Source organism: Condylura cristata, unplaced genomic scaffold (genome assembly GCF_000260355.1).
Source record: "Condylura cristata isolate star-nosed mole 26May11 unplaced genomic scaffold, ConCri1.0 scaffold00031, whole genome shotgun sequence".
Lineage (NCBI taxonomy): Eukaryota > Metazoa > Chordata > Mammalia > Eulipotyphla > Talpidae > Condylura > Condylura cristata.
Window position 1 is genome coordinate 21,456,550 of NW_004567132.1, and position 15,584 is coordinate 21,472,133.

At 36.8% G+C, this 15,584-nt stretch overlaps 1 protein-coding gene across 3 annotated transcripts in view; it reads left to right on the forward strand.

Moving 5' to 3' along the window:
- CTNNA2 (catenin (cadherin-associated protein), alpha 2) overlaps positions 1–15,584 on the forward strand; it is a 1,016,972-nt gene that overhangs the window by 940,444 nt on the left and 60,944 nt on the right. For all 3 annotated transcript variants that reach the window (XM_012731478.1, XM_004691582.1, XM_012731477.1), the window contains exon 13: positions 7,259–7,410. In XM_012731478.1, the coding sequence (XP_012586932.1) occupies positions 7,259–7,410 (152 nt within the window). The remainder of the gene's footprint in view (positions 1–7,258; positions 7,411–15,584) is intronic.

Consider the following 15,584-nt stretch of genomic DNA (forward strand, 5'->3'; position numbering starts at 1 on the left):
CCCGTGAGCCACCAGGGAGGTCCCTACCTAGTATCTTATTGAGGGCCACTTGAATAAAATTTCTTAGCAGTATGTGACGGAAACCATTTTGGTAAAGGCTATTTTATCTACAGATACAAGATGTTAAAGTATTTCACATACAAACAGTAAAGTAATTTCCTACTGCAGGGGAACACTGCTGTTGCTCTCCACCCCCAGAGTCTCCTCAAATTAGCACTTTTTGGTTCCAGTTACTCTAACACCTAATTATTTATCTAACTCCACCTGTTAAAATGGAGGCATAATATCAATATTTGATGGAAGGTGTATAATGTGCTAATTACTATGAGATTTGCCACATTCTATCCCCGTCCTGATATTTTATTCTTTCTAGATACTTTCAAATATCCTTATTGTTCTATTTTATATTAACATTTATTATAATAATTCTTTCTCCAGAATAGGGTCCTTGTCTACTTTCTCTTCTCTAGCCCTGGTAATACATTTCATATAAAGGAAAACATTCAAGAGTTTGTGTCAACACAATTGGTGATCCCTAGCCTGGTTAGTTTGACTTTAGTAAGCTAGTAAAGAACATAATGGTGAACCTTCCCCCTTTTTTCAGTATTGAAGCCTCTATTCAAATAGTCTTGAAAGAAAATTTGAACTTAGGTTTCGGAAAGGTGCCTAGAGACCACACCTTGGATGCCGACTAATATCTTAGTCAATGACTCATTAAACTTTTCTGTAAAATTATTGAACTAATCTGAAAAAAGAAATAGACAAAAAGAGACTTAATATTTGACATAGGATACTGTTCCTTTTGTCCATGAAGTACTCTAACAACTATGTTCCCTCCTACATCCTCCTCTTTCACTTCTTTTCTTTTGCCCAGCTGGATCAATTAGCTGTACTGGAAGCATGGATGTAAGATATAAAGAATGACAACAGGGTGAAAAGGGTTAAGTCTCAGCACAGTGAAGCTATCAGCAGCCACTGCAGCAGGAGTTCTCTCCCCAGCCAAGGAGCTGATTCTTAGGGCTCAGCAGACCTCTCCTGTCTCACCTGCTGTTCCCCTCAGCAGTGTATTTCAGCACATCTGCCTGTCCTGCTCCCTACTCTGTCTAGTGAATTCTCTCACCACCACACCTCTGCCAACACCCTAGCTCTTGTATGCATAAATTAATAAAATAATCTTTAAAAAGAAAGAATGAAGACGTCTCTGCCTAAGTATAGATGGTGTAGTCCAACAAGAAGCATTTCACATGCAGAAATGTCAAAAGTCTTAAGAGTTCACTGAGCATTGTAATGACACATACATAATTAGAATGTTATAAAGCTATGGAGCTGCTAGTTCGGGGGTACCTGGGTATTAAGGAAGTTTTCACAATGCCATTTGATTCTAAACTCAACATTTAAAACCGGGGGAGGGGGGATTTACCTGGGCCAAAGAGAAAAGCAGTTTCTTTATGATAAAAGTCAATCGTGGACAGGGTGGTATAGCATGGTGTATTTACATGTCATATGTGAAAACATAGAACTGAATCTGTCTAATTTATGCTTTGAATATGTGCAGGCAAAAGAGGGGAAGACAAAGTCAAGAACTTTTGGTAGGTGTCTGTTTGCATCTTGAGAGAGGTTGTATAGTTCCCTCTATATTAAAGTGTGGTCTTTGAAGTATTTAAAGCTGGCCAAGGGCTTTTAATAGTCACTTGGCCATTCATTTCCACTACCTCTAGTTAACCTTGGTTTTCATTTATGCTTGTTAGCATTCCCTTTTACATCTCTAACACAACTCTTCAGTCATTTTACTGACTGTCTCTGTGCTCTGAAACTTCACCTCTAAATCTCCTGGGAGGATTCAGTCCAGGTCTTCCTCACCTCTGGTTTAGGATCTTGATCAACACAACAGTGACACAATCTTGATTTTTGCATACTTAATGCTGATTTCATTACTCATGGAATGTCATCATCTTGTGGCCCATTGTGTACCCTGCATATGAAAGTATAGCTAAAATTTAAAGTTTATTTCCAACTTTGATCATCCTTTCAGGCCATAAGCTATTAAGAGCAAGAATGTATTTCTGATAAATAACAGTAAAGTGGTGTCTACATTTTTGGATATAATTCAGAAAGTAGAAAGGAACTTCTATTTATATAATCCTATATATCAGAAACTCTGTTAATATATAATGTGCAAATCACAAAGGCAAGGCTGTATTTTGTTCTAATTAGTGGGAAGCAGAAGCAGCATCATATTTGAAGTGGTTTGAGGATTTTTTTTTCTATCTCAGACTTATTTTTGAGACATCTAATTTTTTCAGACACTACCAAAGTGTTATAAGAATTCATAGTTAAACCTAATGTCTCCAGTTCTGTGAAGATGGGTCATGGTTCTATAAACTTCTGTTTTTCTATCTTATCAATTTAAAAAAAAAAATCAAAGCAGGATAAAGCTAAAATAGGAAAAAAGCAAAGTATTAGTTAAAGAGCTGTAGTTGTTGACCAAGCCCTTCATTAAGTATTCAGTGAACAACTACAAAGGTTTTTATGAAGAAGCAGATGCACACACAAAACTAGCTAATGTCAGAGAAATAAATTTCTCATGAGATACAGCAACTGAAATGAAGAGTTCAAGTTCTAGCTAGGAGTATAGTAATGCCATTGGAATATGAAGCCTAAATTGTATTCTGAGCTCCATTTTAAAAAGATTCTGCATCCCTACCCCCACTATTTTTTTTATCCCCTTGGAAGTTTTAGAATTTTCAACCCAATTTTATGCTAAAAAGGGCTTATTTGTGACTCTTCTGACAATGTCATATCAACAATACAGTTGATTATACCAAGATTCCAAGATTCAGCAAACAGAATCCCTTTTTCAAACTTAGGGTTTCAGCACTGGGCAAATTTTGGACATAGAATCAGGCATAATGGCTGGTGGACAAAGATGACATGTCATCTCCTACATTTCCTTCTAACGAAATCATCTAAGTCATCTTCAAGGTGACCTTACACAAACAGAACAAAATCTCACAACAACGATCAACAGTAAAACACAACAAAATTGTTTATGTAAAAAGAGATGTGTGCATTGGAGCTGAATCTACTGCATGATCACTATCTAACTCAACTATCAGCTGGCAGTTGAGAAGTTTAAATATTAAGCATTTGATTGCAATTACAATTTGAGGGACTTCATCACTTAATAGAACTGATAAAATTGGTTTTTATTATGCTCTGTACCATGAGGTTTACAACTTTATTTTTCAAATCTTACTTTGTAAGAAGTCTACTCTGGATCATAATTTATTGATCTCTCTTTAAATATTTGAACTATGAAAACATACAAGAAAGCACAGAGATTAATATAATGATATTCTGCTTGCATCCTGTCATTAAAACCTATGAGTTTTTGACCTTATCTGATTCATACTTTTGTTTAAGACTTGAGATAACAACATGAAGCCTTCTTATGACCTCTCTCTAATAACGTACTTCTCCCTCTCCTCTTAAAGATGTTACACTTAAGGGCTGACATGTCTTTTTAGAACATTTGTACTCAAAAATCATATATTTTATCTAAGCGTAGTGCTGTTTGCGTATTTAAATTTCTCACACATGACTGGGAAGACAAAACTGAAAAGAAATGTCAATGTCTTGACTTTGGGACTTCTCACTTTGATATATTTGATATATTTGTCTCCAGTTTCATACCCCTGAGTCCATTTGTATCCCACTCATAAGTCGTGTCCATGAACCTGGAGTGAACAGCCCACAATACTGTGCCCTTTGACTTCAAAGTCTCAGAATAGGCCTGGGGGAGAGTCCATAGAAAGGGGTCCTTCAAAGCCATTAATTTTAGCCCCAGGTTTTATAACCTCCATTAATTCTTAAAATATACAACTTCATAAGAAAAGTTATAGCCAGAGAAACAAAGAGATGGTACCGGGCCCATGTGTCTGTAGTCCTGTTAATCTGTAGCTTTTTAGACATTAGTATTTGGCTATGCCTCAGATAATGTCCAAACTCACTGGTTGGGTTTAGAAAGTTTCATTTTTCTAGATTTGTCAAAGTGTTTGCCAAAGTTAATGTATCCCCATTTTTACTCTTTTACAGTAGAAAGGTATTAGTAGAAAGGTAACATTTATTCACATAATCAGTAAGATGGACATTATTGGACTTTTTTTTTTTGCTTATCAATTATATGAAATGCCTTTTTCTGCTTTACACTGTAATTTTTCTAGTTATTACTAAAGGAAAACAGCTCATGTGTTTTATAGATAATGTGGGGTCTCATGTCCTTGCCTGTTCTAATACTTTGTCTGTTATTCTATTGTTCCTTATGACTTGTAGGGGGAATTATCTCATGTTAATGTATGAGCATTATAATACAGTAGGAATGAAATTTTTGCAGCTGAGTGCAGCTGATAGTGTCATATCTATAGAGTTGTTGATGGCAGTGTAGACATCAAGTACAATGGAGTTACTCAGAACATTCAGCATAAGAAAAGAAGGGTGGGCCCTCCTGGATGGCACAGCTTGTTAAAAATGCAGTGTTATGAAGTTATCTGCAGTCACTGCAACATTAATTCAATCCTCTGCCAGGGAGGGGACACACATATCATGGTAGACCTTTCCTGATCTGCCCGCTGCTCTCCTCAGAAGTGTTTTTCAGTCATTCTGCCTGTTCTGCTCCTTACTCTGTCTCTGGTAAATCCTCTCATCCACAGCACCTCTGGCCTGTACCCCACTTCTTGTATGCAAAAATAAGTAAATATTAAAAAAAAAGTGTTTAAAGTCTCATTTAAGGAAGGTGCTCAGGTGAAAGTATCAAACACATACAAAAATGTTTTATCCTTAAGGAGGTCAATTTCAATTATTTAGGGTTCAGTCAATTAAAAGTTTATTCCCAATACAATGGATATCTAAAAGGATCTGAGTTTAATATGGTAGTTTTTAGAATTATATTTGTATTTGATTTATATTTGCAGCACTTCAATTTAATATCCCTAAATGCCTTTTATATAAATGCAGTTCAAAATCCAAATGAAAAATTGAAATATTATAGAGAACCAAACATAGTAATTTGTTCACAGAAAGGAAATTCACCTCATGCATGCTTTGATTTTAATAATTTCTATGGAAAGAATGTTTACTTTTTCCTCTAACCCTCCTTTAAATAAATAAGCTTGACTTTTCCTAGTAGTAGGAATACATTTTTTTCTAGAAATATTTTATCTTTAATACTCTGACCCTAGAGATTAAAGTAATTCAACTGAGTTCTCACTCTAAGGATTAAAATGTATGTTAAAAGAGCCACAGAGGATGGAAAGGAGTATAAAGACGAATCAGGCATGAATGTTCAGAAATGGAAATAGATGAATTATGTCTTTTATTTCCTTGTAAATAAAATGAATTGTGCTTTTGATTTTCATTTGCCATAAAAATTGACTATTGCAAGATAACAGCTGAAAATTTTAAATTGTAATTTCCAAGAATCAGTGAATCAGCAGCATTTTCTAAGTCGCCGGTAGAAGTATTTCAGATGTTTCATTAGTTTACTTTCCCCAAACTTTCAGTGTGCCAGTGGGAGCTCTTGTTTAAAGAGAGAGGTGCCAACATTTAAGAAACCTACAGATGCACCTTTTTTCATATTAAGGCATCTTGGTAACATGGAACAAAGTCAGTCATGTTGGAGCCAATATGTCTCCTCTTTGCATTTTGTTAGAGTACTTAGAAATTTCTGCCTCTCCTTTTCAGTGTCCTTCCATTGAAGGACCTCCACAGCCCCCACCACCTTCTCTCCTTCCACTAGCCTCCCTCCACAGCTGCCCCTACCTTCAGTGTCTCAAGCCCTGCCTTCTCGACAAAAAGGGAATGGATTGTATCATGTAATTCACAGTTTGCTACTGTGAAGTCATGTAGGCTGCAGTCTGCTACTCACAAGCTGGACTTAAACATCTGAAATTAGTTACATTTTCTCTTATGTTGTCAATCACTTACATGCTCATATCACTTTGGGGTTTCATTTTTTTTTTTAAAGATTTATTTATTTCTGCATACAGAACTGGGGTCCAGGCCAGAGGCGCAGGGGCGGCGAGAGGCTTCACCAGAGAGAGTGGGGACCAGAACAGGCAGATCAACGAAGTACACTGCTGAGGGGAGCAGCGGGCGGGTCAGGAGAGGTCTGCCAAACCATGTGGTCTCCTCCGGGGCAGGTGGGAATCGAACTCATGCGGAAGTAGCTCTAGATTCTCAGTGCTGTGCTTTAACCCGCAGCAGCACCACCAGGGAGGGCCCTGTGGTTTCATTTTTATTCGTCCATCCTCTCCCTCAACAAATGTCCTGTGCTAGTGCCCTGTCCCTTCGTCCCCCTATTCCGTCTTCTTTCCCACCCGTTCCCTCTGTTATCCAGAACATTTATCACAGAGGATAAGAATGTTTTATGTTGTGCTTTGCCAGTATGTGCTTTTAGGTTATTTTCCATAGTTAATGAAACTACCCTATATCTGTATTTCACTTTTTGACTTATTTCACTTAGGCTGATTGTCTCAAGGCCTATCCATTTTGTTCAAAAAGAAACTAGTTCATCTTTAATAGCTACATAGTATGAAGTTTATATTCCATGGTTTCTTTATCTGGTTTTCTGTCATTGAGCACATAGATTGGTTCCTTAACTTAGCAAACATGGATAGTGCTACTGTGAATATAGGGGTACACAGTCACTTCACTTTTATTTATATATAAATATACTATTTTCCTTAGAGGCTGCACCAACTTATATCCCCACCAACAGTGAATGGATGGTCCTTTTTGTGCACATTCTTACTGTTTTCTGCTTTCTGAGGGTCAGAGGTCACTCGAAACATTTGTGTACATTTTGTCATTGTATCCTAAGGCAGTATCTTCTATTTTATAGACAAATTTATGAGGGTTCAGATATGTTGAACAAGGTTTTATAGCTGTGATCACACAGAAATGGAAATCAACTGAGGTTAAAATGACATGAAAATAGTAATAAGACATAGTTATCACACATTTTTTAAATCTTGGACAGGTAAACAAACTTGTTCTGTTCTTTGTCATTACCATTCATGGAGTAATGGTTTACTTTCCCTCTTGAGAGTAACTGGTACAAAGACTTCCAAATTGAGTTCACCCTAAATGGGCTGTACTAAACTATTGGAATGCCCAGATTTGCCACCTTGCCCAAAGACTGGAATATGGGAGCCTGAGAAAGGATTGTCTAATTCATTGCTTTTCTCTTTGTTTAATTCAGTGATGCCACGCTTTGCCGAACAAGTAGAGGTTGCCATTGAAGCCCTGAGTGCCAACGTCCCTCAACCATTTGAGGAGAATGAGTTCATTGATGCCTCTCGTCTGGTGTATGATGGCGTTCGGGACATCAGAAAGGCTGTGCTGATGATCAGGGTATGTGAGAACTTTGTAATCAGAGCTTCTATTAGGGATCCCAGTGAATTTACTGTTTTTGTTTCTTTGTTTTTTACTCATTTAGTTTAAGTTGATGAACTTTTTAGATCCTGGTTTAGACAGACAAGGGGAACTTTCTACTTATAAATGGGGTGATTGATCACAGTCAGCATAGGTAAGCACTGATAATCCTTAAGAATCATGCCTTGCATGATTTTTAAATGCATTGTTGACTAAATTTGGTGCCATCTTAGGAGTGTCCCTCGTTCTTTCTGTGTTCTCTTGCTGATATTTTCCCAGCAATATCAGAAAATGGTAGAATGAAAAGAAATAAACACGCATTAATAATACTAAATATAATAATGACAAAGTGATAGTTATAGTCACCTTATAACAAATAATTAAAATGCTATAAGTAAGGCTGTATTACTTCCAGCTAATCTACCCTATTATCTTCTCATTCTGTTTTCTATTGGCAAGTAGTTATAAACCTTTCAAACCATTGTCTAGATAATTACGTGGATGGTCTAGAAAATATAAATATATGTAGTACAAATATCATTTGCAACTTGATTTATTCTCTTAGAATATGCTTCATCTGTCTCTAATAAGACACATAGCTTACCTCAACCCTCGTTAGTGCTGAATTGTATTTCCATCATAAAATTAGATTTATTTTTTTTTGCCATTTACACTTTCATGTATTGGTTTACAGACACTTTTCTTAACCAAAGAACTATTTCCTCAAATTAAATATTCAAAAGCACAAGTGATGGCACAGCTACATGTGGGTATTATGACTGAAGCAGAGGTGGGGCACTGCAGTGTTATCTTAAAATCATATTATCCAGTACAAAATATAATACGAGTCTTGTTCGTAATGTTATGCTTTATAAGATTATATTCTTTGACAGTTGACAATGAACAACCAAACCAGCTTATAAATTAACTTGAATTTTTTTATTTTTTTTGTTATTTCATTGAAATAGTTTAATACCCATGTTCATATGCTCCTTTTGTGACATTTAGAAATATCATTGTGTAAAGCAAACACCGTTAATTTGTCTAAACCAAGAAAAACAACTTTCACTCAGAGTTCATAATGATAACAACCAATTAATTCATTTTCTGTGTGTGCCCCCAGAATTTAGGAAGTGTGTGTGCTATATTGTTTTCTCTAGGCAATATATCCCTACTTTATGGCAATTTCATATATGGTATTGATTCTCCAACCATCCCCATCCTAATATCCTTGAACTCATTCCATTAGTACAATATGTGGTCTTCAATTTTGGTATCCAGAGCATAATACAAACCTTCGAAAGTAATCTGAGTAGGTGTAGAAGTACATCATCAAAAGGTATTTCTTTGCCCCTTCAATGACATTCATGTTTGTCATGAAACATCTACTAAGCCTCCTTCAACTTATTCAAGTGTGAATAAATCTTCTGTATGTCTGTCTTTTATGTTAACTTGATTGCTTAAACATTAAATATTTTTCTTAATTATCATACAGTCAATTCAGTGTTCAAAGCATTCCATAAATTGCATTAAAGAATAAAAGTTACACTTAACAATGAAGAGTTCAAAGTTTGAATTTGATGAATATCAGTTTGGGGACCCTGAAAAATGAATTTCCTGTTCTAATTTGTCCATTTAAAACTGGTCAATTTCTTAACCAACTTTCAAGACCTAACTCAAATCTTCTTCCCCCCCCAGATTTTTTGCCCTCAATAATACTAGTGATTTAACTACCAATAACTGTTTGTTTGTGGTAATATCTAATATAGTATTTCCCCTTACATATATTGTCTTCTTTATAGTGTCTTTTTCTTTTCTTTTCCCTATTGAATATTGCTTGCCACAGTGGCCAGTACCTGTGTGCACGTGTGTGCAGAGTGTGGGGCAGCAGACAGAAATCTAGTGAAACAGGAATAATACAGAATAAAACAGAGCAGAACTATGAGAAGTTGTAGAAAAGGAAAGGAAGGATAGTCAGCCTGAATCAAATTATATAATTTCTTTCCGTTACACACTAACTTGTGAAATAAGGTAATAGACCATGAGAGTTATGTTTTCAAAGCATTTGGCACTAAATCGCACTATAATACTAGAGACATATTCCCTCTTTTGCCATTTTTCTGCATTGTTAGCCCTCATATTTTTTGTGACAACCATTCATCTGGGAGGCTGAGGAACTTTATAACCATCATTCATTTATTCATTCATGAGCTATAAAAAAACATAATTTTAGATAAAATGCCATATCTTTGTTACATGAAGTGTCATTTCTCCTCAACATTTCAAATGATTTGATCAGATGGATTTCACACCAGTTAAAACTTAGAAGAGAGAAATGTACAATATGTACAAATTGTTATATTTAAAATCTTTTCTCCATTCTGTGCTCACATGGCTTCATTTTGTATTTAAATCATCTTGGTTTGCTTTATGAATATAATGATTAAGTCTACTTCAAAAATAAAATCCCATTGTGCTAGGACAGGAAGAAAGAAAATAAGTGAGTTTTTTTTTTTTTTTTTTTTTTCTCCCAGCAAACCTGATCCCTTCCCAACCAAAGTGTTGATTAAACTTTGGAAAAATAATAAACCATTTTCCTCAAAAAATAAATGTAAAAATGACATTGAGTGTCAAATTCTCCATCACCTTGGCCTCTCAGTAATCAACATGTTAGGTGATGATATTGGTATCTCTGTGCTCCAGTTCAACTCCTAGCAATTCTCTGAAGTAAACAAAGCTTTTCCTTTTATGACCTACCTTTGGGGCCTTCCTTTTCCCCTAGAACAATTCTAATTCTCTGCCCTCTTCCAGCAAAGTATTTTATTTATGTATTTTTGGTTTGCTACTTGCTAAGGCTGGTCCTCACTGATCTATCAGCTACATAGGAATGAATTTCTGATAATCTTGCATGTAATTTAAACAATGACCAAACAGATCTCGGAGGCCAGTATACATTTGACTGTCATTGTTTACTGTAGTTGTTCTATCTACCATGTTGCTGTGAACACTGAATTGGTAAATGTGGGACCATTGCTTCTAGGGGACATGCAGGGTTAGCTTCCCATCAACTGTTCATCACATTTCTATCAATGGTTCATACAGTACCTTGTTTTAACTAAAGATTTTATTTAATTTTGGTTCACTCACATTACACTCCAGGCCAATCACACTATAAATTAACGCTTGAAGGAAACTTACCTACCACAAGCCTTTTCTTTGTAACACAAACTGCTTGTTCCCAGGACCACTAGATAGGGTTCTTACCCTCCCAGTGATACTTGGAGGCCATTTTAAGTAGAGAGAATCAGCAATAAAAACATGAGGATGCAAAAATATGGAAAAGGATTCTCATATGTAAGAATGGGAACAGGAAGGCAGGACATAGTGTTGATTTACTTCACTAGGAAAGAGCACTTAAGCTGACTTTTTTTTTTTTTTTGACACATTGCAGGTGTCCATGAATAATCATGAACCTATTAATTGGGAATTACAGCTATGCTTCAGCTAGTAGGCAAATTCACAAATAAGGAATCTGCAAATAATGAGGACGAAGTATATGACACTGAGTTAAACATTTAATGTTGAAAATTGAAATAAATGGATAGGGTAGAAGATGGTAATAATCTTGTTAGCATATCTATAGGCATCGAAACAGGCATTGCTTCTCACAAGAATGACCCTGGAAAAAATCTATAATACCTATATACTAAACTTTTAAAACAGGTTGAGTTTGATACTTTTGAAAGCAGAAAAAGAAAACCAGAGAGCACAGGACTTGATCCAGATAAAGGTTTATCACTTCACTTCTCATTTCTTGCACTGTGCATAAGATGCTTTGCAACATTGCAATATCTTTTAAAAAGTTTGAAAGTCTTGGCTATCTGATTCTGCATGAATTTTTAAAAAGATTTATGTGTTTATGCATATAAGAGCTGGGAGGTAGGCCAAAGATACGGGGGGGGGGTGAGAGGAGTCACCAGAGACAGAACAGACATATCTATTGAACTACAATGCTGAGGGGAGCAGCAGATGAGACAGAAGAGGTTTGCTGTCCTATGTGGGTTAGCACCTTGGCAGGGGGTCAAACTCATGTTGCAGTGGCTGCTGATAGTTTCACAATATTAAGACTTGACCCCTTAAACCATCAGGAAACCCAACTGCATGAAATATTACTGAGGGAAGTTCACGATTTACACATTGGGTTGCTATGTTCCTTTTGATGACATTACATATTTGTGAAGTTGGGTTTCTGGTGGTTACTCTGATAAAACACAAACTCAGTGGATATTCACTTGTATTCCATTAACAATAATGCCTGTGCAACATGCACTGAGTTGTTAGGTGCAGTCAACATGATCCATTTTTGTGATTTTTCTTAATCCAGTTTTAGGTTTTATTTTATTTATATTCATGCTGCCATGAAAAAAAATACTGAGATAATGAGAGCACTGGAAGCAATGAAGTTTGAGCACCTGTGGCTGTACTATTTTGGGATTATTGATAGGCTCAGTTTCTTGTCTCAGTTCCCTCATCTTCAAATATGGATAAATAATATCTTAGCCATAAATTACACTGATGCTTAAGTTCCCAAGAAATAATTCCTTCATCCTGATGTGATAAAATTATATCATCAGTCAATGAAAAAAAAATTTTTTTTAAATCAACAATATCAGTTGCAGGGATTTATATCAGGGCATTTGTCATAGTTAGAAAAGTAAGGGTTGAAAAGACTTTATAAACAATTTGTAACAAATTGATTTATCTTTTACAAACTATTCTCATTGAGTTTGTTAGTACGATGCCATAAGGCTTTTGTTTTCTTAATGAGAAACAATTATTGTTATTTTTTTAATTGGTAACTCAATCTTGGTCATTCATTACCAGGTTTAAGTGATAGCTCGGTGCCCCACAATCTAGGAAGCACCCCTGAATACAGAGATGACCAAGATAGACAAGACCCCAACCTCAAGAAAGTTAGAGTCTTTTGGTAGGAGACAGGAAACAAACAAATAGATAGAATATATTGCTTATTCATCACTGGGAGAGAAAAAAAAAACAAGGTATATAAAGGGAGTAGAGCCCTAGGCTATGAAGATGTTAAAAAGAGTAATCACTGATCAGGTGACATTTGAGAAAATTCTTGGTTGGGGAAAGAAGAAGAAATACCCTAAACTCATTAGGGGAAAATATATTTCGGGCAGATGGAATGACAGGTGTGGCCTAAGGACCACAATGAATGTGATGTGAGTCATTGAAGACTTCTGAGCAGGAGACCTTGACTTGGTTTAGGTCTTAAAGGGCCATCTGACTATGCTGATGAGACTAGAATGTAAGTGCCAAAGGAAGAAACAGGGAGGTGGTCCAGAGAGCTCCAGAGTAATCCAGTTTAGAGATGCCAGTGGTGAGTCAGTCCCAACTGAGATAATTTTGTCCTATATTGGCTTCAGAAAGCCTTTAATATCATTTTCTAGTCTATATTTCACTCCATTGGTATAGACTCTGTTGGGAAGTCTTCCTACATCGCCCATACTCTCCTGCTGCACTACCAACAGAACTCTAATGAACATCTAAGCCTTTTTTTTTTTTAATGACAACCTTAATGCATTTTTTTCACATGTCCTGGAGAAATACTCAGTGTTTTGTCATTTGGTTCTCTATAGAGCCTATTCTAGACAAGCTTAAACATTTGCTAGGAAATAAGAAGTTGGCAGGCTGATCCTGTTCTGCAAATGATCTTAGCATGATTCTGGTCACATGATCTTCTTGGCCCTCTGTTTATAGGTGCAAACTAATCTCAAACCCTTAGAGAAGAGAATTTTGGGAATTAACTACTCTGATTGTGCTATTTTACAGATAAGCCTTACTTTCACAATCCAAGTTAGAGAACAGTAGAACCAAAGTGGGTTTTGATTTTTGTAAAAGGGCCTCCCTAGAGAGCCCTAAGTTTAGAAAGGAAGCCTGCCCCATAACCCCAACCTCCAGTCCAGTGAGTCCAGTGAATCACATTTTTTTTTACCCTATAACATAGCTAATGATATAAGTCTAATTATCTCTGGGCCACTTTGCAGGCCTTTACTCTTTTCCCAGATCTCTTTTAATGAGCAGAGGTCCTTGACCAACTAAAGAGTAAGACTCCCTATAAAAATGAATAATTCAAAAAATAGAGCATGGCCCTCCCTGGTGGCACAGCGGGTTAAAGCACAGCACAAAGAAGCTTAAGCCACTTCCGCATGAGTTCGATCCCCGCCTGCCCCGGAGGTGACCACATGGCGTGGCAGACCTCTCCTGACCCGCCCGCTGCTCCTCTCAGCAGTGTGCTTCGTAGACCTGCCTGTTCTGCTCCCCACTCTGTCTCTGGTGAATCCTCTCACCCTCCGCATCTCTGGCCTGTACCCCAGTTCTGTACGAATAAATAAATCTTTAAAAAAAAAAATAGAGTATGAGTAGGAGACACATTTACATGCTATTAGCAAACTGCACATGTACAGAACTATTTATATGGATGCTTTGGATGGGCTTGTTGCATGCTAAAGGCACAAGAAAATATTTTAAATTTATCCTTTTACATAGTTGTATTTGTGATGGTCAATAACATGGGCTACTACGTGTGATATCTTAAGAAAATTTTTTTAATAAGTCTGAGCCTGTTCATACATCTATGAAATTGGGACTAATATATTTCACTAAGTTAAAGATTAAATCCTTGTGCTAAATACCTGGCCCACAGTAGGTGTTAAAAAGTATTGCTGCTATTATTATTCTTATAGTTGTTGTTAATAAGTGTATATTAGTAAGCTTAATGATTATCACTATCACTTATTACTACAGTTCATCTTTATTGTTTACAAAGTGTTTTAACACACATATGATCCTACAGTCCTATGAGGCGGACAGGGCAAGTAGAAATTGTTACCTCTGTTACCAGTGGGGAGCTAGAGAAGCAGACCAGTTCTAAGCTACTTGACAAAGGTGCCTATCTTGGGAGTAGTGGAGTTAGACCATAAACATTCAGGTACTCTGGGTCCAGGTCATTGTCCCTGTTTTGAATTTTTCTTTATTTTGGTTTCTGAGCTATATAGTCATTAAGTCAGAGCTCATCATTCCTACTCTGTGTTGCCAGATTTTGCCATTGACTCATCTTCTAAATGCACAGATCACCAAAATGTTTGCACACAATGTTATAGGTACTGTCATAATCTTCTTCCCTCCCCCCACCCCATTGTGTGAAATTTCCCATTTTGCTTTGCTCTCTCCTTTTCAAAAACTAAAGATGAAAAGTGCTTGCAATCTTGTCATCTCATCTGTCAGCAGAATTTACCAACTTGCAGTAATTGTTCCTCAGACACTCCAGGAGAGCGCAAAATGATGAGAGATCATTTTCTGTCCACAGTGAAAATACAACCAGTTATGTGAGCCAGGTTTTGCCTCGCCCAGCCCTTGCTTTAGTTAATAAAGTATCAGAACAAAACCTCTTTCTTTCCTCTTTCTTTTAATATGCCTCTGAAAGGGAACTGAACATCTGTAGATGACAGAGTGAATGTTAATAAGGTTGATGACGAGAAAGAAGGAAAACAAGAATGATATGCCAAAGCCTGGTAAATTACTAGGCATAATTTGATATTGGCATCAAGGGCTCCATTGTATGCCTGTCTGACCAATCTCAAGGCTTCATCAATAACCACACCTGATTCATTGCACTGGGGTAGCCAAACAAACCAGCAGAATAAAAATGTGCCCTTTGGATGGGGAATGGGCAAGTAGATCATCAGAACAGCTTGTCTGGAAGACAGAGCCCTGGGAGGTGGGGCTGCTGTGTGCCAGAGGCAGTTTTGTGGGTCACCATCACTTTTCAGGCCAGAGGCAAAGGGCTGGGAAATCTCTCACTAAATGCACTGTCTTCCCAGGGTCCCCCTTCCTTTCATCCTGCCCACCTTATTTCATCCTCGTAACAATGAACAGAGTTTGATGGTTTAGAATAAATGCTTCAAACTCTTAGAAGTTTTTGAGCAAGGTATATCTTTCCTGCCTAAGGTCGTGTGTCTGCCACATGTAGAAAAGTGTTCACATCATAGGACTTTTCAGTACACTTTATGAGTTTTAGTGCATATACAGCACATAGTGAAAACAGTGATGGGCATGTGGAAGGCATTTCA